This window comes from Brachypodium distachyon, chromosome 3 (genome assembly GCF_000005505.3).
Source record: "Brachypodium distachyon strain Bd21 chromosome 3, Brachypodium_distachyon_v3.0, whole genome shotgun sequence".
NCBI lineage: Eukaryota > Viridiplantae > Streptophyta > Magnoliopsida > Poales > Poaceae > Brachypodium > Brachypodium distachyon.
This window is the reverse complement of record NC_016133.3, coordinates 9998038-10024666: the sequence shown is the minus strand read 5'-3', so window position 1 is coordinate 10024666 and position 26629 is coordinate 9998038. Positions and strand designations below refer to the sequence as shown.

General features: G+C 44.9%; 3 protein-coding genes across 4 annotated transcripts; 1 reads left to right on the top strand and 2 right to left on the bottom strand.

Moving 5' to 3' along the window:
- Window positions 1–3224: 3224 nt before the first annotated feature.
- Window positions 3225–5309, bottom strand: LOC100844473 (monocopper oxidase-like protein SKS1). Its single transcript, XM_024462101.1, has 3 exons — window positions 4976–5309; window positions 3778–4881; window positions 3225–3673 (listed from the first exon to the last, which is right to left on the bottom strand). Exons 1-3 carry the CDS (start codon window positions 5230–5232, stop codon window positions 3355–3357), a joined length of 1680 nt encoding a protein of 559 aa, XP_024317869.1. The 5' UTR covers window positions 5233–5309; the 3' UTR covers window positions 3225–3354.
- A 2198-nt stretch (window positions 5310–7507) lies between these two features.
- LOC100833804 lies at window positions 7508–12409 on the top strand. Its single transcript, XM_003573154.4, has 5 exons — window positions 7508–7799; window positions 8477–8794; window positions 9332–9533; window positions 11078–11306; window positions 11945–12409. Exons 1-5 carry the CDS (start codon window positions 7701–7703, stop codon window positions 12192–12194), a joined length of 1098 nt encoding a protein of 365 aa, XP_003573202.1. The 5' UTR covers window positions 7508–7700; the 3' UTR covers window positions 12195–12409.
- Window positions 12410–17403: 4994 nt separating this feature from the next.
- LOC100833498 (transcription factor bHLH121) lies at window positions 17404–22705 on the bottom strand. Of its 2 annotated transcripts, XM_003573153.4 has the most exons (5): window positions 22460–22680; window positions 21813–21934; window positions 18705–18832; window positions 18111–18620; window positions 17404–17926 (listed from the first exon to the last, which is right to left on the bottom strand). In XM_003573153.4, exons 1-5 carry the CDS (start codon window positions 22534–22536, stop codon window positions 17771–17773), a joined length of 993 nt encoding a protein of 330 aa, XP_003573201.1. In that variant the 5' UTR covers window positions 22537–22680; the 3' UTR covers window positions 17404–17770. The 2 variants fall into 2 exon arrangements, with proteins under 2 accessions (XP_003573201.1, XP_024317977.1); XM_024462209.1 differs by lacking the exon at window positions 21813–21934 and having other exon boundaries at window positions 22460–22705.
- Window positions 22706–26629: the final 3924 nt, after the last annotated feature.

Below are 26629 nucleotides of genomic sequence, written 5' to 3'. Positions count from 1 at the left end.
CCTCTAGGCTTAAGGTGAATCTTGCCAAGACCTCGGCTCATCTCATCCGTTGCAATGAGGATCTTGTGGAGGATGTGAGACGGGAGTTGGGTTGTGCTGTCCTTCCCTTTCCCTGCACTTACTTGGGGCTTCCTTTTGGACTGCGTAAACAATCGGCTTCCCAACTCCAACCTCTAGTGGACAAGGTGGCCAACAAGTTGCAAACGTGGACTGCTCCTTTGCTCTCTTCAGGTGGTCGGCTGATCTTGGCCAAATCCACGCTTTCGGCGATGCCTATCTATGCGATGTTCTGACTTGATCTGCCAATCAAAACGATCGAGAGCATCAATAAGATTTGCCGTGGTTTTTTGTGGCGTGGTCGAAAGGAGGCTAGAGGCGGACACTGTCTAGTGGCTTGGGAGAGAGTCTGCTCTCCGAAGGAATTCGGTGGCCTTGGTCTTTTGAACCTGCGGTTGTTAAATCTTGCTCTCCGGGCTCGATGGTGTTGGCTACGCAAAGTGGAGCTCTGTAGGCCGTGGGGGGAGTTCCGGCTGCAACTCCCTCAAATGGCCTGTGAGATTGCGGATGCGGCCATGACTGTCTCGGTGGGTGATGGACTTGATACCTCGTTTTGGGCTGACCGTTGGCTTCAGGGCCGTTCTCTGGTGGACCTTGCACAGACACTAGTCAGGTCATTGCCGAACACGGCACTGCGTTTGGCTGTAGCAGAGGCTCTCACTGATAATGGTTGGGTGCGACTAGTCAACCCTAATCTTTCGGAGCAGGCCATCCTTGAGTTCTTGGAGGTGTGGAGGTTGGTCAACCGGTGGGAGCTTACAGATGAGAGGGATTCCTTTAGGTGGGGGTGGACTTCTTCTAGCTCTTATAGTGCCTCTTCTGCCTATGCGGCTTTTTTTGGCGGCAGAGAGGTCATCCCATGTGCGGTGGATCTTTGGAGATCGCGTGCTCCCATGCGTTGTAAATTCTTTGTGTGGCTGGTTCTTCAGAATCGTTGTTGGACGGCTGACAGGTTGGCCAGCTGAGGCCTTCCTCATCCAGCGCGATGCCCACTTTGTGACCAGATGCCAGAGTCTATTGCGCATCTCTTGTTGGGTTGCATCTTTACTCGGGAGATTTGGTTCAAGGTCCTTGAGCGATGGAGGAAACCCGATTGGTAGCCCAGCTGGGATAGCTCCCCAACAGAGTGGTGGGCGGGTTTGAGGGTGGACAAGAGAGATCTGGCAACTGGTATCATCCTCAGTTGGTGGTCCATTTGGAAGCTATGGAATGCAATCGTCTTTGATGGGGCACGGCCAGAGATCTCGAGCACCCTTCATACGATTGAGTCTGAGGGCACACTCTGGTGGCAGGCGGGTCTCTTCAAAGGGCATGGAGATAGTAGCTTAGTGGGTAGGATGTGGAGTCCGTGTGAGTTGGCGTTGTAACTGCTCTGCAGTCTCTCTTCTTCAATATATGAGACATCCGCTTGGATGTACTAGAAAAAAAAACATCACTGTCGGTCGCACCTCCGCCTGCCACTGATGAATAGACAGGGCTCTGTCCATCTCTGACCCACCACCCGTCGGACGCCCGCCACTGATGTTTTGTACATCACTAGCGGTCGCCCGAACACACCGGCCAGTGATACGCGGCGGTTCATCAGTGGCGGTCGCTTACGCACCGACCGCCACTGATGTTTTATACATCACTCTCGGTCGGCCACACGCGCCCGCCAGAGATACGCAACGGTTCATCACTGGTGGTCGCCCGAGTCCTGACCGACACTGATTATCCCGCCATATAAGTAGGAGAGCCAAAGCCGCAGCTGGTCCTCGCTGCGTGTCGTCACTGACCAGCTGTGGCTACTTCCGCCTCCGGCGCCGGTGAAGCCCTGGCGAAATCAACCATGGCGGCGGCACCTAGCTACAGGTATCATCTCCTTCCTCCTCTCCCCCGGCCAGCCCCATCTCTAGATCCGGCCGCGGGCCGCCGGTGAGCTCCATTTTTCGAGCCCCGAGCTTCCTTCTCCCTTGCGAGCTCTCTCTCCCTCCTAATCTTTCTCTCCGACCAATTTCTCTCCAAATGTCCCCAATTTCAAATTTCTAGTTAACCCTCAACCCCCGGTTAATTAACCCCTTAATCCCCTTGTTAATTATTAGTCTAACTATTTGCTTTGTGTTTTTCTTGTGAATTGTGTTGTAGATCGAGTGACCGTTCTTCGATGTACGCCACGGAAAGAATTAATGCTGGTTGGATAACCGAATGGACGGTCTTTTTTTAAATCGCCAAAGGTGATATGGAAAGAAAAGGCCTTGTGACGATGTGTTGTACATGTCGCAAATGTGAAAACACATCCGTGATGAAGCCTGAAGATGTTTAGATGCACGTGCTAGCATCGGGTTTTGTGGAAGGTTATTCATGCTGTACTTCTCACGGGGAGGATGCGGTGGATGTCGGTAGTGGCAGCAAAGATGATCAGGGCCTGTAGTATGATCTGGCAGATGATTCCGAGAAGGAAATAATGGTAGATGAGGAGGCTAATGTGGAAGGTGAAGGAGCTCCACGTGGCAGGATTGCCGAAATGCTAGATGGTCCGTACCTACGGGACCAGCTGGAGGACCCCGACGATGAGGCAGAGTGTGTGAAGTTCAAAAAATTGTTGGAGGACTCAAACACACCCTTGTATGATGGAGCTGGCGAAGGAAACAACGTGGTCGAAGTAACACTCGAACTTCTGAGGCTGAAGGCAGCATCATGCTGGTCAGACAAGGGCTTTCCGGACTTGTTGAATTACCTTGCTTCGGTTTTCCCACAGCCAAACAAATTTCCTAATAGCACAGACGAGGCGAAAAAGATTATATGCACGCTTGGATTAGACTGCGTGAAATATCAGTCATGTCCAAACGACTGCATGGTATACATTGAAGAGCACGAGAAACATGAGAATTGCCACATATGTTCATATATGTAATGTATATTATGTGTTCCGGAAACAATTTAATTATTTTTTTAATTACTGAAAACGTATCAGTGTGAGTCGCGTGATCGACACTGATAGACCACAGTGACCGACAATGATGATTCCCATAATCAGTGACGGGCGCAGAAACAGGGACCGACACTGATGATGGGAATCATCACTAATAGGTGGGCCGCCCACCACTGATGATGGCATCATCACTAACGATGAGCGACCGTTAGTGATGATGCCCATCATCACTCACAGGAAGTTAGTGGCGGCCGTCCCGCCTGTTAGTGATGAACTTTTTCGACCCCATGACCGTTTCTGTAGCCGTGAAAGGGGCTATAAAATTCTAAATCTTGTAATCAATCAACTTGTGAGAGGCTTGTACCAACAACTTCTTAATTACAGGGTCACGCCGGCCCTGGCCCTAACCTGTACCAACTTCTTAGACCAGTAGCTTTCCCACACAAGAGAGCATTAGAAGGCATGGGCAGCTCATCTCTAGGATCAGAAACTTCCGAGTTGCCCTGGCTCACTCTCAGGTACACCTCTTGTCCTAGGTACTTCTTCTCCAGATCTTGCGACCTCAGGTTCCACATTCCCTCGTTATCCAAGTAAACCAATACGGCGGTCCATGACGCAGGGTACACCTGGATGGTAGAACGGTATACAGCATCAACCAGATTGTACGTTGACCTCGTGTCCGGGCTCCATTTGCCCCAGCCCATCCTGTCAAGTTAATTGATCATGCATGGTAAGCTAATATTAACAACGTGCGTTTATAAAGCAGAAAAGCGAGCGAGTAAAACTGAGACGTGCGGCACAAATCTTACCCAGCAACGAAGAAACTGTAGCCGTCAAGGTGCCAAGTCTGCAGGGACGGCAGTCTGTTGTGGAACACGATCTGGACAAAGTCCTTGTACGAGGCGTCTATGACCGTAGTGCCGAGGGCGGGACGGTTTCTCCTCTCTGGCCTGCCGGAGACGACCGTGAAGACGCCAGGAACCCTGAAGTAGTCGGCGAGCTTGAGCGGCGTGCCGGTGTTGGCGAAGGTGACGCCGTTCACCGTGCACCTCCGCCGGCCGTCGATATCGGCCACGCCGTTCTGGAGCAGCACGGTGCGTGTGACGTTGATGCTTGCGTAGTGGAAGGAGCCCTGCGGGTTGGGCCGCGCCGCGCCGGACGTCAAGTTCATCCTGATGGTCTTCGCCTGCTCCATAGACCGGTTGTAGCTGTTGTGCGAGGACAGGTCGTGGAGCGGCGCATCGCCGGTTGCTGCAGAACCAGCTGCTGATGGCCCGCCGGCGTAGAGGACGGTGCCGACGCCAAAGAGCTCCGGGGTGACGAAGAGCGAGCTGACGACCGTGTAGTAGGGCTTGGGCGCCTGGTCGGCCGCCACGAGGACCGAGAGAGACTGGCCGGGGTGGACGTCCAGGGAGGCGTAGTGCTTCTGCGCGGTGTATGTCCCCTCAGCCTCCACGAGCAGCAGCTTGTGGCCCTGGATCCGGAAACTGAGCGACGTCCTGGTGCCCACGTTGGAGACGCGCAGCCGGTACGTGCGGCCGGCCTTGAACGTCAGCGACGCCTCGTAAGGGCCCAAGCCGTCGATCAGGATACCGTCCGGCGAAGGCAGATCGCTGCCTTTGTCCAGGTGTTGTCTCATCTCGCTCACGTCCATGTTGTACCAATCGCCCACGAGGACGTCCAAGTCGCCGTCGGGTCGGGGGAACGGGACGTCGATGACCGGACGGTTGTTGACGCGGATGGGGCCGTGGCCACCGGCCGCGGCGTGGAGGCCGAGCGACGGGCGGTAGAAGAAGCTGCCCACCTCGTCCTTGACCTGGAACACGTACGTCCAGTTCTCTCCGGGCCGTATCGGGCAGTTGGTCCCCGCCACGCCGTCGTTCCACGAGTTCCTCCGCATCTGCAAACCGTTCCTGCATTGCATTGCCGCGCCCAATTTGAATAATCTGGAGATTACGCGCGGTGGACGAGCAGCTAGCGGCGGCGCACACGTACGTACTCTCCTACCATGTAAGGAGGAAAGGCTCGTCGAGGGTGTTGAGGACGTTGACGTGTGCCACGTCGTTGGTGGTGAGATTGAGCAGCGGGCCCGGGAAGTCGCCGTTGATGGCGATCACCTTCTTGGCCACGCCCAGCGGGGAGCGGACGGCGTAGGACACCTCCCAGTCCAGGAAAACGTGCCGGTTCTCTGCGTCGGCCGAGTGCCGGAAGACGACGCATGGTACGAGTACAAGGGCGACGACCACAAGGCGCACCAGGTCCATGACAGACCAACCGGTGTTCGTTGGCTTGCCACACGTACGTACGAACGATACTCTGTGCTCGTGTGTGTGTTAGGTGAACAGGCCAGATTCTAGTAGTGAGTCGATCGACCAAGGAGATCAAGTTGATGTAGACACGAGGAATGTACGTTACGTGCGTGGTTGTTCTGAAACTGGTGAGAGTCAGCTGGCCGGTTGATGCTGTAACCCCAACATTGTTTTTTCGAGGGAAGTAACCACAACACTTGTTTATTCCTTCTCTGGATGCGAGAGCATGAATACGTTCACGCTGCTATATATGTGCTACGTATTTTTAAGCCACCGCCACGATTACTATTTTTTACAAAAAATCTGAAGTCTGCACCGAATCAGAGTTTTCACCGGATATGTCGTCCTACAAATCATGCCACGAAGGACTGGACAGATAGTCTTAGATGATTTCATTTTCCTTTGCTGTATTCTTTTACCATTAATAAAGTTGCTATAGGTCACTCTTGTGACCTAAGACTTCAGTAAAAAAACGTTGCCATATAAATTATAAGCAAAATTTAAAAACTACATGAAGTCTGTAGCAACACATGGAACATTTGCCTACTTATTTATTAATTTTCAACTGCTGGTGGTTCGTCCCTTTCATGTGGATCAATGGACCCGACAAATACTTTGTTGTTACAGTTTGGCTTGTCTCACCAACACTTTTGAGCATTGTGTCACTTTCGAACTTTTGTTACAATTCTAAGTTACTTTTGCTCGGCTTTAGTCTTTCTGCAATAAAATCGTTACTCAACAATCCTTTGCAGGTTTCACGCGTTAATCTTGAGCCAATTTCACACGCCAATTCTTTTAGCTTCTCGTTGAGTTCAACACTCATTTTGTTCATTGAAAGGTGCTATAATAGATCCCCACTTAGGGTGTGTTTGGTTGGTTAGTGGAGGAGTGTGGGTCGACCCCAACCAAATTTTCTGAGCGGGGCGAACAAATTTCACGTTTGGTTGTTTGGCCGAGGTGAACTCGGTTCCCTTGCCCGCCATCGGAGAAGAAGGAGAAGGGGGAGACGAGCACGCCGCCAGTAGCTCTCACCACCGTCGACATGGCCGCCGCCCGTAGTCCCAGGCCCAGGCCCCGCCGCCGCCCGTAGCCCCAAGCCCCGCACCAGCGGCCGTCGGCGTCGTCGCCAAGGTCGGTGCCCTGCCACCGCCCAAGCCAAGGCCGCCGCTAGCAGCCCCAGGCCCCGCCGCCCGCCGCCCCAGGCCTTGCCGCCGTCAGCCCTTGCCGCCATCTCCTTCGTCTCCGGCCATGGCCGCCGCCGCAGACCTCGCCATCTTTCTCGTCTCCGGCCCCGGACGCCATCGCAGACATCTCCCTTGTTGCCACATGTCGTTGTCTCCCTCGTCATCTCCCTCGCCGCCGGCCACTGCAGCAGCAGCTCTGCCGCCGCAGCCCTCTCCGCCGTTCTGACCTCGCCGGACGCCTGCGCCGCCTCGCCGGCTACCTGCGCTGCGCCCGCGAGAAGCCTGACTGATTTGGCCGGCTCACGCGGAACGGCATAATCAGGGGATATTCCCCTCGGGGCCAATCCGCCCAGGAACAAACGCGAGCAAAAAGGCCTTTGGGCCGTGTGGCACCGCGCGGGGCGGCCCCGCACCATAAACCAATCAGGACTCAACGTGGTGTCGACTGTCGAGCAAGGATGGGAAGGGTTTGTGGACTCGGGGTGGAAATTTCTTTGTTTTGTCAATGGTAATTGCTAAGAGCGCAATTGATAGAACTAGGTTCTAAGACCACAATTGACAGAAGGTTAGTGCTAGCAGTTAGATTGCGTTAACTGTTATAATCGTTAGATGGTAATTGGTACATGTGCATTTCGTTGGGTGAGTTTAGAGAGAAAAGTTCACTCTTCTATACTGCTTTTAACACATAATGGCACCCACGTATTTTGAACTTTAACTTTGACCAATAACTAGAATAACGATACGTGGTTACGTGCTACAAAAATTATTTCATTGAATTCATAAAATAATAAATTAAAATGATATAAAATTTATAACACATAATCAACATATTATTAGTCTAACTTAGTGAACCGTTCTTATTTTTTAGGGATTGACATGCACCATTTTTTGTGAAAGAGTGGGAGTAAACAGTGGAACTGAGATAGAAGTGAAGATTAGTTTAGACTTGCTTTTCTTGGAAAACGAAATTTAATTTTATGCTTTCACAACTTCGAACATTTTTTCTTTCCCCGCAAAACCCTCGGAAACGTAAAAGAAGAGTTCTGGCTTCTCTTCCTCTCGTCACGTCAGAATTAGAAGGGAACAGCAGCAACTGAAGGTTTTCCAAACCAGACTCAATTGGCCCCAAAAATTCTCGAAACGGACGTGAGATCCACCGGATTTGCAACCCGCTCCCGGGTTTCGCTCCGGGGTTAGGGTTTGGCCTTCATTCCCGCGGAGCGGGTCTGGTCGGCGGAGATGGCAGGTAAGGGAGCCAAGGCGACGGCCGCGAAGGGGGCGGATAAGGAAAAGGGGAAGAAGGTCCCCGCCTCCCGTTCCTGCCGCGGCGGTCCTCAGGTCAGTTCGATTGCTTGGCTCCGTGCGCTGTACGTGGGTTGATTTGGTTTAGATGCTAGTTTGATATGCATTTTGGTGTTTCTGGGGGCTTAGATTGATTTTATACTGTTGGCTCGAAAGCGCGTTGTGATTTAGCAAAATACTGGTAAGAAAGGTATGGTTGTGTGTTCGAAATTCGACAACTTACGTAGTTCTCCCAAATTATAGTAGATCTGGAGAGGCGCGTGTTCGTCTAGTTGCGTTCTGTGGATGCCTTGGTGGCTTAAAGATTTCATCTCCTTGGCATGAAGACCTGCACAAATTGTAGGTTTCGGGAGGCCTTTTTGTGACTTGCTGTCGACATTCGGTGTGCCAACTGCTAGGGCGTGGTCATGCTTGTGGCCTCCACCTTACTTATTCACTGTGACTTGCAATTTCTTGACAAAGTCACTACTTATGGATCTTCCATGAGTGGATAGTCTTATAGGATAGCATTTTGGTAACTGGAAAGGTTTTTTCTAACCTTTATTTTCTTTAACTTGAGAACACACTAAATTATTTGATATTAGTGCGCTTTGATGATATGAGCATTCTCTAACACTAGAAGATTATCTAAGATTATTACTCATTTTACATATTCTCTTCCCTAATGGATAGCAGTGCCTAGTAATGAAATAATGTGCTGCTGTATCTTGCAGGAGAAGCTGGCTCCAAAGAAAGACGTTTTTCAATTGTTTGCTGAGAAGGTTAGGGATAATAAGCAACTGGAATCAAGATGGGCAATCATGCAAGAAACTCGTGTTGAGTATTTTCGTGGAAAAGATTTCACTACCTTCATCAAGAATCATCCAGAAGTTACGGAAATTTTAGGGCTAGATAATGATGTTGAAGCGGAAGACATTGTTAACATTTTGCTGAGCAAGAACCTTGTAATAAGGTGTGACAGAGTTTGGAAGACGGTGAGGCCAGGAAAGAAAAAATTATCATCATGGCCTGCACACTTGGAGATACATCCTGTAAGTCGTGTTTCTTAGGAAGTGCATTGCATAATACCGTATGAACTATTGATTTTGTCTGTTATAATGATTCTGATAAGTGACAGCTGTTGCCTTCTGTATGATATAGCTTGTAGATTTGCCTTTTGAAGTGACCTACTACTGAAGTTTGTCGAACCCTTATTCATAATAAACAATATTTTATTTGCCAACTCACATTTTTATCATCATTTTCTTGATGCCAAGCGAATGTTTGATGAGTTTGAGGTTGATTACCTTGTCTATTCCAACTGACACAATTACTTTCGGATAATGATTTATTAGCCCATGAGGTGAAACAACACAACTGTTAGCCAGTAGATTTGCTGCATTGCTTCCCTTCTGAACTGTTTTCTGTACCTTGTATATTTTAGCTATTTGTGTACCAAATGCATTTCACTTTTGTGTCACGGTCTAATAAATGGATACTATAGATTGTGTTGTTTTCAGGATATCATTCTCTTTGGTGCGTTTGTTGATTTGTTCTTCTATGGAACTAAGCTTTTTTTGTACTTGCAGGATCAAGAATTCACTGAAAATGATGGTTTTTATGCTTGGATGTTTCTCAAAAGACGGACCTTGTGGCAAACAATTCTTTCATTTGTTTGGCCTCTCTTTGCATTGGCAGTCTGCTTATTTCCAGTTTATCCATACCAATGCAAGATTGTGGTACTGTACTCATGTGCTGGAGCTTTACTGTTCATCGTATCACTGCTTTTATGTAAGATTCCATTTCCCCTTTTGTTCTTAGGCGTCCAATACTTCCGTCTCTGTTCAGTGGTAGTTAACCCTTACAGACTGAGTTGCATGTATTACTAGTTATGCATTGAAATTGCACATTCTTCTTGTGAAGATGCAAGTGTGTCGATTGTGGCACTATCGAGTAGAACTAGAAGTTCCTTTCAGCAGGTATATACTTCTGCAATTCCATTCACATGAATGATATTGAAGTGCAAACTTCTAAACACTTATAGAAGTCAGGTCTAGCCTGTATATTGCAGCTATTGCTAAACTTGGAATCTCAAATGATACCCGCCTTCAAGATGACATCATTGTGCTGTGTGGAAGAAAAGAAAAAAAAGGAATTTTAGCTGAACTGTTCTCCTATCACATATGTTTCAGTTCCTAGCAATTGTAGGATAGGATGGTCAACATTTCTCCTAATCCTTGAATTCAAGTTAACGAAAAATTGCGAACCAGTTTTTAGCAAAAAAGTACCTAACCAATAGGTATTATGTTCGTCGGAATTGTTAGGTGGAAATATGAAATGAGATGGTAACAGCAAAAGGGCTATCAAGTCCCTCGTTTGCTGATTAGTGGGCATGCCAACTAATAGGTAGTTCGGGAATGGAATTTTGTGCTCCAACTCCAAACTATCTCGAAAGGTTATCATCATGATAATTCTAATAGGCTGGGGAATTCTAGTCTTTAAATGTTCTGTACAAATTCAATTGCATACAGAATAAGGATTTGCAACTAAAAGTCGATATCTGTTGACTAATCTCACCATATAATGTGGATATAACCGAGATAGTCACAGCAAAGCTATAGCCTGACATAGTTTAATCTGGCTATGTTGTTCCTTTCATCTAATTTGGAGAATGGAAATAGTGTCGTAAATTTCCACCACCCAAACACGCCTTAAGGGTAATGCCCTTCCTTAAGGAAACAATGTGAAAGTTGACATTTAACCTCTTGTGCCAGCATATATCTTAGCATACCTCAGCAGCATCTCACGTCCACTGTGTAATTCTGGTAATCCCCAGATCCCCTGAAAATCTAGTATCTGGCACCTGACAGGCACTGTTGTAAAAGGCTTCTGTCTAGCTGAGTTAGCTCACCTTAGGTGTCTGCCTAGCCCTGACTAAGCACTACCCCAACCTGAATAGTACCTAGGTTCCTTTAGAATACAGACCAAGCGCTAGGCCAACCTGGCTAGTACTTAGGTTCCTTTGGATACCTTTTGCACGTTTCTATTTGTTTAGAATCCTAGTAGATACGTTCTTTTGTATTTACACAATAAAGTTAGAAAGTCTTCATATTTGATTCTTCAGATGCAATATGTTGATTTTGTACTTGGTGCGAACGTAGAGAGTTAGGAACTAGGACACTGTATGTCTATGCTGTCTTTTATTGTCACTGTGTTTTATGTGGCATGATTTTCTCACGTAAAACTTGCATTCATTCGTCAAATGCTCTTACTTGGCAACATGATCATTTTGGCTTTTACAACCTCATTTTCTTATATTGTCAATGGAATCGCAGTAAGGGCTGCTATCTTCGGTGTTCTATGGGTTCTTCTTGGGAAACGCGTGTGGTTCTTCCCCAACATAAATGCAGAAGAGACCACATTTAGAGAACTCATTCGTTTTTGGCCTGAGAAGGATGAGGGAGAGCGACCAAAGTGGACGTCAAGACTTTTCTATGCTACTGTTGCTGTATTGGTGATATTGCTGCTTAGACACCATGCTCCAGATGAAGCAGCTAGAGCGAGGTAATTTCTTTTCTACCATACAATATGCATTATCCTATATCACGACTCATCTGCAGTTAGGGAAATAGGGAACTATTCCAGGACCTACCCACCTGCCACTTGTTTTGGCAATATGCAGTTTACTTTTCAAGATAGCTTATATGAATTTCTAATTATAATAGCACACAATTGATTTTCAAATCAGAACAACCAACATTTGGATCTGCATGGTACTATTTAAACAAGGACCTCTGGTGTCTGGCTTAATTAGTTTTACTAGGAAACTAACGCCGTCCTAGCTTTAAGATGGGCAGTAAATATTTGTTAGCTGGTTTCTCCATCTAATGTGTGTATCTACCAAATAATAGAACTGTAGTCTGCCAATTTAATATGTGCTTACAAGATGTGTGCAAAAACTGTAAATTCCCTGTCCAATGAGAAAACTACACTTGAATGATCTCATTGATGCAAATGGTTGCTTCTCAAGGGAAGGGTTGGGGTTAGTGAATCTGTCGAATAGTCAAGGGGTAATACGTCTTGCGCGACTACATTTCTCAGTATATCTGTCAGGGTGGGACTGGACCTGCGGTAATGAATGTCATCGAATACAGTTGCATGTTTTATGTCAGTTCAGTAACCTTTCATTTTCCTGCCATCAGGTACCAAAAGAAGGTTTCTAATATAATTGATGATGTTCTTGAGTGGTCTCCAAAGCTAGCTTTGTCTGGGATGATGGACAAACACAACGAGGATAATGCGACAGAAACTAGCAATTATACCAGCTATGCCCCTCCCACTACCGAAGGGAAAACTATGGATGCAAGCGCAGATGTGGATGCATATGAAACCCAAGATAGTTATGAAAGCCAAGATAGTGATGAGCATGCTGATGACATGAGTAAAATCTAGCGATGCTTAAAATGGAATCCATCTTTTAAATTTCATAAGTTATAGCACATTTTGGAGGACTCTTCGGTGGTGTTTTATCTGCAGAATTATACAGATATAGATTACTGACAGATTGAGGGTGCTCATGTTTTGACCATGTTTCATTCATATATATTGCCATCGACCGGCTGTACTCTTTAGGTTGACAATTTCTAAAGCATATTTTCTCGTAGCAAGGAACTTGTTTGTCAGATGCTTTCTATTTCACCGGATAGGACATGCATGAAGCAAAAAAAGACTACCATTGTGCGGCAGCCACAGAGATTAGCATCGGCGATTGCAGCTTATTTATGTTTGAGGAAGCTCTCACCTTTATGGTGACGGGAAATTGGTACTACTAGTGGAATCTGAAATGAACGGTGATGGGAGAGCGGCCGAAGTTACCTTTATGTTTGAGGCAGCCACAGAGATTACCGACTCCCTTGGCCTAGGCAACAAGCATGTTGCTACTGGCTAGGGTCTGCCGTCATGGGTTTCTTGCTAGCTCATTTTTCTCGCCGTAGTAGGTTTTTTCTTCCCTGTGACTCAGCCACTCAGGCCTCTCTTTGGTCGCAGCTTATTGATAGTGCTGGTAAGATAGATAAGCGGGTATAGTTAGACAACATGACTGTTTGACAATCTGCATTTAGGATGACTAATGGGTCCATGGCTGATGCTGAGAAGTCTTAAGTGGCCCTGCCTGTCGATGATGATGATGAAGTCCTGGTTTTGCATAGTTAATTTGTTTTTGCTGTAACTTGGTACAAATCACATGTTTAGCAACTTTTTTGAGAAAATAATAACGCTTTGTTTATTGTCAAGTGCAAAATTATCACCGGAAAAAATAAATCAGTGGAATCTGAGATTTGCATAATTCCTAACGACGCTCGTGTACATATTTGATGTGGCATTAGACATTAATGGCAAACAAGATACATGCATTTGGAGTCCCCATATAAAACTGTTGCCCGCAGCCTCTAGTTGACAATACAAATAATAAGTAATCCGAAACCTCTAGCTGAGAGTAAATTAGTCCAAAATATCAATCATAGTCTTCAATGTGTCTCTCTCTATTCTAAAAATGATTTAGTTAGATTCTAAATACGGACAAGTCTGATACATATCGATAGGGTGATTGATGGAGGGCAGGATCACCGATGGAATACATTTTAACTTTTTTGGATTTAAACACCTACTCACATTCAAATATTTTTAAAGATTTCAAAATTGCTCAAAATGAGCTTAATGTTTTATAGGAGGGAAATAAAAATATTTCTAGCCTACACTCAAAATTTCGTAATTTTTGGAATAAATTTGGCCCTCCAAACATTTTGAATGTTTGGATTAGGAATGAATCTTGGATGACATAAGCATGCATCATAATTTTGTTTTACTTGCATACAAGGGCGCTCTTAATTCTGCTGCATGCTCCGGCTGGAACATTGTTCGGTCCATGATTAAATATGTGGTGGGAATGAAAAAAGACATGTTTTTACATCCGACAGATTCTACTTCATGTGTTTTTTTCTCGCTTCTCTCGGATAAAATTGAAAAGGTTCAAGACATACTTCATGTGGGTCAATATGGTCTTTCCGTTACATATAAACAAGGAAATAGACACATTATAATGTACTCCCTCCGATTCTAAATTGTTGTCGAAATATTACATGTATTTAAACGCTTTTTAAGAATACATACATTCATATTTGGGTAAATTTGAGTCAAGAATTTAGAATCAAAGCGAGTAGTTCTGAATATGTTAACTGCTACTTTCTCATGGACTTTGTGGAAATTTCGTAATAACATGTTGTTTCGTTCAATGTCTTGGTATGGTATGCATGGTATGGTATGCATGTCATTTGGCGAAAGCTCCTTCGACACCTCAAGTCCTAGAAGGTGTTAGGAAATCTTCCAACGTCGGAGTGTACGCTACCAGCTGGAGGCCAAGTCAATGGAGATCCCAAGAGTGCAATGACGCTGAAGCGGAGGAAGACGGTCTCTATGCTCACAAGGTGCGCCTGTCAAGGCCTGCAAGCCCTCTCTCTGTTTGATATCCCCCTCGAGGAAGCCTGATCGAGCGCTGCAAGAAATTTGAGCTCTGCGTATCACTAGATATTTTGTCGTCAGTACTCCCCGCGATGGCTTGCACTGTCTGTTGATCGGTATGATTCGTGGATGTAATAGGTTCAGTAGCCGCTGGTAGTATTTTGGGGCCTTTAGGCCTGAAGTTTCAGTTGCGCTTGAAACGCTGATGGACGGAACAGTTGTTTCATTTGTCTGATGATAAATGAACGGGGTGCCCTTAGCAGAGTATTAGGGAAAGGTATGACAGTAGTAATTATACTTGAAAGTAAAATCTTGTCTCTGTATGTTTTTTAATGAATGATGACAACATGGTTGAGAAACTAATGAGTTACACAAAGTGTTTCAGGTTTTAGTTCTTTAGAAGAGTTGGTTTAACCAGTATCGATGACTCCTAAAAATTGAAATATTGGTACTGGTGTGAAGTATAAAGACCTCAGCGAAGAACGTGAAGCATAGCATTCTTCATAGGTCTTTTTGTAGTTTTTTCTTTCACTTGAGTATAGAAATGCCGTACTATTAAGGGGGGTTTGAAGTGTGGAGCTAGTTAGGTGAAACCTTATTCTTCATGTTCAGCTTAGGCGAAAACCATTTTCTATGTGAGTGTTTTTCGTCGGAGTGAAGAATGAAGCATTTCAGGCTTCACAGAAACTTCCGCGTGAAGTCTTCACTCTGAGTTCAAATGTGTTTGAAAATCTGTCGCTTTCGTGCTTGACCACCTAATCTAACCGCTGTGAGACAGTGATAAAGTGTGAGCTGGAGGCTCAAAGTTCACTTTATCCAACGAGTCACAACGGCTAGATCAGCCGTGGCCAAGGCTATATAAGACGACCCACCCCGAAGGAATTCGCTGGTGATCCCAAATGAGTTGTTTTGAAGAACACCTGATAAAACCCTTAGAACTGAACTGAGCGTGAAGAATGAGATCCCCTCTCTAGTTGAGCACTTGAAGCTTGTTACTCTTGGTGATTGGCATCACCTAGACGGCTAGGAATCAGGGTTGAAGAGCAATTGAAGATTGTGATTCGTCATCAACCAGTCTGTGAAGGTCGGAAATCACCTCAAGATCTACCACGAGTGACTGGGCGAGACTTCGGTCTTAGCTTAGGAGATTGGGTGGACTTGTGTGTCCGCGAGTCTTGTGTGACTCAGCCCCCTCAACAGAGACGTAGGATTGTGCGAACAATCTAAACTTCGGAAACAAATCCCTGTGTCTTCGTGTTCTGGTGATATCGTTCCTCACTCCTGTATTTCTTGCTTTGTTGAAGTACATATGTTCTTGCTATTCTTGCTTCTTCTGTTACTGCTAAACTTGTTCATTTTTCTTTATTCCGCTGCGAACTCTAAAACTTGCTAAGTTAAATCTCTGTTGTTGAAGTACTGTGACTGTATTCAATCTTCAGTCTTCATTTTTGAAGAAAACTTAAAATTGGTCACATCCACCCCCCTCTGTGACGTACTCGATCTTTCAATATTATATTATATTCCAGTTCTAAGATCAAATACAGATTTCTTAGCAGAGTATTTCGTTTTTTTCCCTACTAGGACAAATTGATTGTTTATTTATTTATCAATACAGATAAAGGTTTGAAATCATGGAATGCTCGTCGTGCGATGAGGTCCACAAAAGCTATCACAAATAGTCTTTTAACATCATAATAAAATAATGATATATCCTTTTAAGTTTACCAAGCCGAGCATATTCCTAAATCATCAATTTGACCAACTAAATAATAAATATTCAATGATATATACTTTTGTACAATACAATACATATTTGTTGGTCAAATGGATGACGCAAGATTCATTCTGCTTCAAAGGGATACCGAATGTGTCCCGACTCGGGTCTAGTGTTCACAATGGTGTCGTAACAAATGTGCATAGCATCTACTCACTTATTTTGAGACGGAGTCAGTTATTTTGGGACGAGGGAGTAGAACCCTGGTCCCCCGGACCACGGGGACATCACATCATGGCATGGAAAGTGTCTTCATCCTCTTACATTGCATGTGCTTATTCATTCCATCTTTTGTCGCCTCATGTTCACCTGGTCACCAAAGCGTTTCGAGCCAGTTTTGAGGTGTAGACACTATTTCCATTTTATGGTATTACGCCTTGCCAAAGAGCAGCCCATTTAGCGCTAGGCCCTTTTTGATGAGAACTTGTTGCTCCCGTTTTTTGTATTCCCACTATTTCATTTAGCCCCACAGGTAGTAAGTCGATCTACCGAGAACATCCCCCTTATTTTATCCGGAAAGCGAGGAAGTCGTTCTCATTTCTCTTTGGAGGGTCAGTTTCTAGGTGAAGACCCTATTTTTTATTTCTTAGCCCTTGCCAAAGAGCGACCCATTTAGCACTAGATCCGTCCTGACGAGTACTCGTCGCTCCCGCGTTATGTACTCCCACGATTTCATTTAGCCCCGGGTAGTAATAGGTCATACTGAGAACATTTCCTTTTTGTTTGGAAACCAGGTCAGGAAGTCATTATCGTTTCTCTAAAGCCTTGTTTGGCACCAGTATTTTTCTATTATTTTTAAAGTATTATCCCCTCCAAATTTAAGGACACTAAAAATCCCAATGTGTCGTTTGCTAGGCATGCATTGTAGGGGATAATCCATAAATTTCCTCCACAAGACACCTCGTTTATGTATCAATTAAAGACACTTCTCATACTAGTGTTTTTGAGTGAAAGGTTTTTTTTTAGATTATTGGGTGAACACTCAAACCCTCCAAACATCAATCCACTAGTGACTAAAAAATGCAGTGCCAACAAGGCCTTAGAGGGTTTAATCTTCCGAATGCATTGTACGTTTATTGATTGGAGAATGTTCAGGAGAGCCATGCTTGCCAGGTGAGAAGCTTCCGGTTAAAAATCCTCATGGCCACCCGATGAGTTTTGCGGCGGCCTTGCTCTAGTTTAAAAACACCCATTACATATGTTGGCAGTGCTTTTCGAAAAAATGTTGGCACTTGCGCGACTGCTTTAATCACACCCAATACATATGGGGACCCCATACATACGTTGGCAGTGCTTGTGCAACTGCTTTAATCATGACTTATTTGCCTCCTAGGAAATCATGTACAGCTGATGCTGAAGAACATCAATGACTATTTAACCATGAAAAGTAATATGGTTAATCATGGGCTATTTGTCATAGATATTCACGTAAATGTTATTCCACTAAGAACTATACAATTGTACGAGACTGATGTTAACCAATATGGTCACAGGTATCTATTTCACAAATTGCAGGACATTGGCATCTGATCTTGGAGTATTCCAAACAGCCATGGAATGCTTTGGTCCATCTGCAACCATTATGATTTGGCTTTTCTCTGAACAGTTCTATGTCTCTAGGCCTCTCTTTTTGTTTCATGTAGATAAAATTGCAATGCAAACAGATTACATCACACATCAAGCGGAGTAAAAAGATAACATACACTTCATCTAAACTTGCCTATGTGAATACTGTCAATCATTGGTCATCTGGAACTGAACCATCCCCAACACTATTAGAGACATCTGGAGGGCCACTGGAAGAGCATCTGCTTGAACTGCTGCCTTCTGTAAGAATGCTGCCATTAATTTGATTTATGCATTGCTTCTTCTTTTTCAAGTCTGAAGAGGAATCCTGTCATAATAATAAGTACCCTTTTTAAAAAAAACTGTCCATTGATCTTACACAAAAAGGACAGTAACACAGAATGTGTTTTGTCACTTTTTTTCTCCAGGTTTAAACAAAGTAATAACATTAACAGCTACAGCAGATTCACTGATCACTTATAGGGATACTGGGTAACAGATTTGACCCTTACCTTCTTAGCTATCTCTGAATGTGAAGGCGCTGAGGAACCAGGAGTTTTTAATTCCAAGTCAGTTGCAACATCACCAAAATCATCACTTCTCCTTCCACAGCTTGTTTGCTGCAGCGTACATGACTTGCTTCTATGGTCTTGTGCAGGAGAGTGAGATTGGTTACTACTTGAACGGGGAACTGGAGTGCTAAACTGGTTAGATGGTTGATCAGGATGACAGGGTTGAGTGTATGCCATGTATGGAGTACATGGATTGGGGACAGTTCCTAAAGTTTGGTTTCGGAAGAAGGGGTATGCCTGAAGCTGTGGATGCATAGGCACCGCGCCAGTGGGTATAGGAACTGGGACTGGAAAGGGATATGATGGAGGTGGTCCAATGACCACAGAAGGCTCCATTCCAGTCCATGGGTATAACATTCTAATACGTTGCTGATACTGAGTGTTCAAATTATCAATATCAGACTTCAGTGAAGCTTTCTCATCGCGAAGCTCATTCTTTTCTTGAGTCAACTACAAAAACCAGAAAAAAGTCTGAGCAAGATGTTTCAACGTTTGTCTCTGACATGCTTTTTTACACAATTATTCTGAGGTTACCTCACGTTCTTCTTCAGAGAGCGACGAGTATTCAGCTTTAAGCTTGTTTACTTGAGAAGATAAATCTTTCAGCATCTGGATTGTATCACCAAGAATAGTAGCCTTATCGTTCCTGGGCCGATCTGGGTCTGCATATTTGAATATGCAGCAGACATGAGATGAGGAAAACAAAACGAAGCGCTAGATACAAGGAGCACATGTAGATGCGACTTTCATGTTGTCCGGCAGAGGTGCACGCATAATGAAGGAGTCCGACTTGCCCACGAGTGGACCTGAGTAAGAGTCCGATTCCTTGATGCATTGGAGTCAGGATAAATCTTATATCTTAGTTCGGGTAGTCTAGCTGAATTCAAGTCCTATGTCCGCGTTGATCAATTGTCAGGGCTTGAATTTGAAGATGCAGAAGAATGAAAGTTATAACCGTGTAAGCTGGTGATGAATGCCGACTGCTGAGCTCCTGCGCTTGGGCTCTGTGGTGGCAAAGCTGTCCACACAGGAGTGTGGCTGCTGGACAAGAAGGGATATGGAGCATACGCTTTTGGTCATTCTTGTTTGGTTGAATAGAAAGAAAAAAAATCTATATTTTATAGAACCCATCTCTGCTCTGGATAAAATTGTATCACTTATGACGTCATTAGTTGCCTAGGCTGCATGAGCTAGACAAACTAGAACAGACTCCCAACATATGCTGGCAGTGATTGCTACCTAACTATCTCAAGCCTGACGCTCCCTTGGGCCTGGCTGCAACAGAAGGCTAATTTGAGTTTACCCATTAACGAGTCTTGGAGAGTCTGTGCTAAGTATGCAACCAGTTCAGTGATTAGCATGTATATCGGACTTCCTGAAAAATAGATGGAATGGAATGTAGCCAAAGATTTAGCTTTGGATAACACGGAGTGGAAATCAGCAATCCATGTGCCTGAATCACGACCTGGAGACCAAGCCCTGCTTACTAGTTCAGCATTCTTTCTTATATTATTGTCTCCTCTTTTTGTGTGTCTGGACCCTGTTGGGTATCATCTGTAGCCTGCCCCAACTTGGTTGGGAGTTGGGACTAATGGTTCTGTTGTTGTTGATCATGATGATGGATAAAATATATGAAGAATATTAGCGTTGAATTAATGATACATTTTAGTATCTTTAACATCATTTTTGGTCTTAGCATAATTTCAAGTTGCATCACTCATTCATGTAAGCAACCAAAGTACCAAACAACAACCTATACTTGCATCTCTTAAACTGTGTTGACTAACCAGCCAGCTGGCTCAGCTTGTCTAAGTGAGGTAGGCTGAGGCGATGGAAGCAACCAATCACACCCTACACCCAACCTAATTAAATTGGTCCTATTGGCCTAACAGATCAATACAGACCTACGAGTTGACTTTGGCTGGACTGGGCTAGCTCAAAATCTTTATCCTGAGTAAAATTCACATGTAAATAAACCTCTGCTGCAACCTGGGTTGACACAGCCACACATGGAGGTCAGGTCGAGTTGCCAAGTTGTATCCTTTGACCCCGTGCAGCTATGCATATGCTCCACAAGTTACACTTTACAGGTATTTATTTTCATACTTCCTCTTTTCACAAAGAATGGTGCCCACGTATTTTTGAGGTTTAACTTTGACCATCAATTAGACCAATAATATGTAGATTATGTGTTATCTTACAATTGGAAAAATATCGGATTTTTTTTTCCAAATATGAATCCAATGATAAATATTTGTAGCACGCAAGGCACATATCATTGGCCTAACTATTGGTCAAGTTATTTCGATGTGCCTGGACACCATCTTACCAACTATTGTACATGCAAAGTTTATTATTTATTCACAGATAATCAGAGCTTTTCTGGCAAATGTGGATAGATCGTATATGTCAGCCGGAACTTGAATGTCTTTAGCACAACCTCACAACTTACGCACATCAAGTAGCACACTTCAGACCCTGCATAGATTCCAGAAAAGCCAGAAAGTAAATATCTCTATTTCTGTACAAAGGTGTACCAAAGTCCTAAGCCTTCCTTTTGGTGGGGACTTGGTTCTATTTTTTTTGTGTGTGTGTATTATTGCTGTATTTGAATTTTAGAAGCTAGCTAGTACTCCCTCCGATCCTAAATTGTTGTCGCTGTTTTAGTTCAGACGATATAATCAGTTTTGAGGTGAGCTTTGCCTCACCTATCATGTTGTTTTTATATATGTACTGCACGCATTTATTTAAACACTATAAAAGATTAAAAGGCGTAAAGTTCCACTGCAACTCCCATTTTGAACTACTATTTTTGAACTATTATTAACAATGCAAGAGAGCTAAAGTTAATTTCTGTGATCTATTGAAATGGAGTACATTGTTAATTCCCCCATTCTCATTATGTTACCTTTTTTTTCATGTTGGGTTAGTTGAAAAGATGGAACCTTTAAAGCAGCCCTCCCTGATTTGTAACCTCTCCCTTTGGGCATCTTCAATGCAAAAATTTCAGTACTCTTTGCTTGATACCCAGCAAATGCATCAATATATTGTTTTTGTAAATCTTTTTGAGCTTTAGTAAATTTCTTCAAGCGGCTATCCCTGTCCCTTTCCTGTCTATTTTATTTTTCTTTTGTGGGAACAGTCCATTGGTTCTGTGTTTACTTATTTTGAAATTTATGTGAAACATTATGTCTGATCTGTATCCCATTATGGATATATGTATTTATGCAAGTTATTTCCACGAGCTACAGATTTGACGTACACATAACAGCTTAGCCTATTATTTTTTGTGACTTAACACATCTCTCCAAAGATGATGTCAATGGGCATATACTCTGTTGTTTATTCAAGTTTTCTGTACACCTGTAAAGGTTCTGCCTTAATTATATTTGTAAAATTGTGTAGTAATTTATTGGTTGTTTCCGATTATGTCGCATAATAACTTTTTCGAAATGGTTTTCAACCTTTTCTTTATGTACAATTGGTTCCTCAAAAAATACCGCTGCAACGTGCAGGGCATCTTTCTAGTTATACTTATCCATCAAAACTCATAGAGGCAACCAGAGGCAAGAAAATCCCACAATGTCCTACAAGTAGCAATTGTGAAGTTCTCTACATGAGGGAAAGAGAGATGCATCATACCAAGTGTGGTTCCCAATTCCTGGAACTGCTCATTCAATTTGTCTCTTCGCATTCTCTCACGGTCAGCCTTTTGAACCTTGCGAACGGTAACCAAACCCTGGGCTTTACATTCAGCCCTTTGACTGCCAACAAAAGAAGGAACAGTGGCTGTCATCACACAACGGATCAAATGCACGAGTATAAATTATTTTATAAATCACAATCAGAGGCTACTAAATGACCCATTCATTCGTGTTGAAGTTCTACTATTGATCTCCGATATCACTTTGTCCGTGGACATAGAGTATTTCCTCAAGCATGTCCTACTGACCAGAGACAGTATGCGCCAAGACATACTTGATGGGATAAACCCAACGCGTCATCTAACAAATCGTGGAACTCCCAATGCAACAGATATCTACCGAATTCGACGATCAGAAGCTGCTCTATCTGCATCATCAAATTAACATTGCAGACTCTGCTAATCCCATGTCCCTCAAGACATCCCCAGATTCGAGGAAGAGCAGATAACAACTTCGACTGAACTGGCCTCTAAGCGGAAACCCGACCAAGGAGTTGAGACGGAAGACAGGGTAGGGAAATTGCGGTATAATTGATGGATTCGGGAAAAGAAGAGTGAAGAAAGGAGAAGTGGCGTGAGAAGGAACCTGGGGTCGGCATGGCACGCGCCGTCGTGTTGGTGGAAGTAGCGGTCGTCTTGCGGCTTGTGGGGGCGCGGATCCATGGTAGGACGATGCTGGAGGAGGAGGAGAGGAGGCGGAGGCGCGTGGTCTCCTCCCTCCTCCCGTAGCGTGCCGGATTAGCGTGGGGTGGGGAGGAGGGACCCGTGCTCCACACGAGCACGAGTACGGGCATCGAATCTTTTCTACCCTCTCCGTCCCGAATTGTGTATTCTTTTTGAGCTTTTTGGTCCTTACCTCGAAATTAATATGAAATTAATATGGATCGTTCATTTTCTGTGATCAAAGCCACGGATTAAGGGGCTGTTGGTTTGTGCCTGATGCTTTGCTGCCTGGCCAGATGGCTTCCTGAGAACCGCCTATACCTTGTTTGGTTGACATCGTGACAAAGTTCCTAGATCAGGCGAGCTCCTGAGAGCATCTTCACTCGTCTCCCCACCCAGCCGCACCCTCCAAACGTCGGCCCCCAAATTTAATTTGTCTCACCGACAGAGGTGACCTGCACTGCCTTTTAGCTTCATCCGACGCCCCCGCTAACCCCCGTGTGAGTAGGATGCGTATTGGGGGTACCGGCTAAATTGAAGCGCCACGTCGGCTACTTTTTGGTTTTAGGGGGAGCGGATTGGATCGGGTTTTTTACGCCGGCGTCCCCATAACCCGTTTGGGGGGCCTTGGGGGGGGGGAGTGAAGATGCTCTCAAGCCTCCAAATGCCCGTGCTAGCTGAGGCTTAAATGAATTGATTAATCTAAAAAAAGTAGCATGCATTGAAATGAGAGGAGGGTTTTCTTCCTATGGCCCACCAAACACTCTACTATAGTGCTTTGTCAGTTTCATGAATGAACCAAAGACTCTATTTTTCAACTAGTCTCAGTATACAAAAGACATTGGTATTTCAGGCTAGCTTCAGGCACCAACATTTCTCAGGCACGGTGTCCAGGACACGAACCAAACGGCCCCTAGCTTCTTGGTACTCTACATAGATGTTTAGAGTATATCATCTCAAAACAACAGGAAGTATCAAAAGGCCCAATGTAAAAAATGTATCTAACTCGGTAAAAGGATCATAATGGAGGGACTGACAGTTCGGCCACTCCTCGCACGCACTCTGCAGCAACGAGGACGACGAGTCGTCGCTGATACTCGGCAGCGATGGGGCGACCACGATAACGATGAGATCATTTATCATGAGGACCCCCGAGACAAGAGGCCATTCTACACGCAGTTGACCTCATCGTCTCGACTTTGGACTCGAGCACTCACTAAAACGGCTGTCGAGACGTGGCTAATACGGTCAAAAGCCATTCAACGCGTGCCTATGAAGTTGGTACCATTGTTGATTTCTTTGGCCGCTCAAGAATCCTAAAAGCTGCATCATATGGATGTGAAATCAGCATTTGTGTGAGCAGAACACAAAGAGTTACAACTGCATAAGGCTTTGTACGGACTACGCCAAACACAAAGGGCATGGAAAACCAAGTTGGCCACTACCTTGGTGTCCCTCAGATTTGAGAAGAGCCGAGTGGAGCATGGTATGTACAAACGAGGCAATGGAAAGGATCGGCTCCTAGTTTGAGTCTATGTTGATGATTTGTTGATCACACATGCATATGAGAAGAAGATTGCCAGATCCAAAATGCAGCAGTCGCTAAATCTTTTCAAGATGAGTGACGTGGGTTTGTTGAGCTACTACCTTGGGATAGAAGTATGCTAGCGAGTATACTCAAAAACTTTCTTTTGGAAGCTTATGCAAGGAAAATCCTTGAGAAGTGCAGTATGAAAGAATTCGATATTACATTTGCATTTATGGAAGCAAGACATAAATTGAGCAAACATAGTGAGCAAATCCTGCTGATAGTACCATATAAAAATATTGTGGGAAGTTTGAGATACTTTGTGATTACAAGGCCAGATTTGATGGAGAACCCGACAACATAACACTTTGCAGGAATGAAGATGATTTTGGTACATCAAAAGAACATTGAATTATGGGTGGTGTGTTTACTCAAAAAAAAGGAGGAGAAGAAACAAATAGTCGGATATAGTGACATGGCCGCCGACGGTGATGTTCCTAAAAGCACTTTGCGCATGGTGTTTTTCCTTTCGTGGAAATACTGTGAGCTAGATATCACATAAGAAGGCTCTGGCCCTATCCTCATGTGAAGCCGAATATATTGCAGTACACAACATGCCAGGGGGAGTGTGGCTAGAGCGTTTGCTTGGCAATCTACTAAACTGAGAACCCAAAAAATTTGACTTGAGGATCGACAACAAGTCTACCACATTAATATGTAAGAATCTTTTGTTCCATGATAGAAGCAAACATATTTACACCCAATTCCATTATATTAATTAGAGGATGCGCGGATAAATACAAGCTTGATATTGATTATATCAGTACAAACGAACAATTGGACGACATATTGACAAAGTCTCTCGGAAGATTAAAGTTTCAAGAGATGAGGGACAAGATCGGCGTTCGTGCCAAAATCAAGTAATTGGTGTTTCGTTTTGTATCTTACGGGGAGAATGTAAGCTTAAAATCAAATCCAGATTGAGTTTGTTTCTGGTTTAATTCGAAGTCTAGTCGGTTTTGGAGTTGTAAGGGAGAGTAAAATGCAGTAACAATCCTCTTACTTGGGCAAGTGGCCACTTTAGCCCTTGAACTCGTATTTTGCAAGAGAAAATTACGCAAAATCACTACATTTGGGACAACATTCTAGGAAAACTACCTTTTTTTTAAAAAAAATTACAAACTACCACCGTTTTTGTGCATCAAAGTACTCCCACGCACTAATGAGACAGTTAAGAACGTTTTGGTGCAAAATCTGACAAAAAGACCTAGATGTCAGCGCCACCGTGGCACCACTCTGGAACCTTCTTTCTAAATCCCCTGCTCCCTCCTCGTGCTTGCCTCCGTCCGCCCGGCCGCCGCCCTCAAGCGCGTTGCGCCTGCCCTCAAGCTCGCCACCTCCCTACTACCGTCACTGCCCCAACCTCTCGTTCTCCAGCCCGAGATCTCTCTCCGCTGGATTCCTTTCTCTCGCGTGCCCTCTCCCCTCCCTACTGTCTCTCCCTCGTGTGTCCTCTGCTAGCTCCGCCGCGTGCCGATGTCTCCCCGCTGCCAGTGCCTGCGTCGTCCCTTGCTAGCCGCCCACCTCGCTTGCTATCGCCACTGTTACTGCTCCAGCGTGTGCCCCCAACCTCCTTTGACGCTGCCCACTGCGCCACCTCCCCTGCCTGCCCGGCCTCTCCCCGAAGGAGGTCAAACCTGTTGGAATTTTGGGCAGGTTCAAGCCCCAATCTAAAATTAATTCCTGAAAAATCTTAAAAGCCTATTCATGGAGTGGGACGAGTAAGTGGGAATAGTTCCACCTTACTAGTTTAAGGAGAGTTGGATCAATATCCGTTGCGGACGCGTAACAAATCCAGATAATTGCGGAGTCGATTTTGGTTTCTTAAACCGAACCGAAGTCCGCCTGCATGCCTATATAATAAGACGACCGCGGCTTCCGAACGTACCAAGCCACAACCCTAGCCGTCACGCCCACGATCCAATCTCGCTGTTCGTCGCCAACTGCTACTTCATCCTGTCAACTGCGTGCACAGATCGCCAGAAGAGCAGGCCTCCGGAACCCCGACCTTCGAGATCCTACCCGGGAGACGGTCGATAAGGTTTTTGGAGAGCGTTCTCACGCGACTGCTCGCTTCTTCACGTCCCTGTTTCGTCGGCATCTTCATCACCAATGGCCGACGACCTCGGAGTCCCGCGGCTCAGGCTGCCGCTCTAACTCCGCAGCAGCAGGCTGCCCAACTCCAAGCCCAGGCAACTGCTGCTGCACAGGCGCAAGCGCAGGCGCTGGCCGCTGCTCAGGAGGTAGTCAAGGCTGTTGCTGCTACCGGCGTGAACATGGACGCCACTGGACTCGTCACCGACCTTAACAAACAAACACAAGAAAAGAGTACTGCACCGTACGTAATCTGCTCTTTCTTGTTGATTTTGATTAGTAGTTCTATTATTCATGCCGTGAAATTACATGAGTTTTATTGCTATGCGTTGATATTTAATTTGTCTAATTTGCATGATATGCTACATGTTTTACACATTGTTTTTTTTAATTAAATAATTACTCTGCAAA

Coding starts and splice junctions, on each gene's coding strand:
- LOC100844473 (XM_024462101.1), bottom strand. CDS start 5,232: ATGGACCTGGTGCGCCTTGTGGTCGTCGCCCTTGTACTCGTACCATGC. Junction 4,882..4,975: donor GAGCCTTTCCTCCTTACATG/GTAGGAGAGTAC, acceptor AATGCAATGCAG/GAACGGTTTGCAGATGCGGA. Junction 3,674..3,777: donor TACAGTTTCTTCGTTGCTGG/GTAAGATTTGTG, acceptor TTAACTTGACAG/GATGGGCTGGGGCAAATGGA.
- LOC100833804 (XM_003573154.4), top strand. CDS start 7,701: ATGGCAGGTAAGGGAGCCAAGGCGACGGCCGCGAAGGGGGCGGATAAG. Junction 7,800..8,476: donor CCTGCCGCGGCGGTCCTCAG/GTCAGTTCGATT, acceptor TGTATCTTGCAG/GAGAAGCTGGCTCCAAAGAA. Junction 9,534..11,077: donor CATCGTATCACTGCTTTTAT/GTAAGATTCCAT, acceptor ATGGAATCGCAG/TAAGGGCTGCTATCTTCGGT.
- LOC100833498 (XM_024462209.1), bottom strand. CDS start 22,667: ATGCCCGTACTCGTGCTCGTGTGGAGCACGGGTCCCTCCTCCCCACCC. Junction 18,833..22,459: donor GCGTGCCATGCCGACCCCAG/GTTCCTTCTCAC, acceptor TCAAATATGCAG/ACCCAGATCGGCCCAGGAAC. Junction 18,621..18,704: donor TCTCTGAAGAAGAACGTGAG/GTAACCTCAGAA, acceptor TGGTTTTTGTAG/TTGACTCAAGAAAAGAATGA.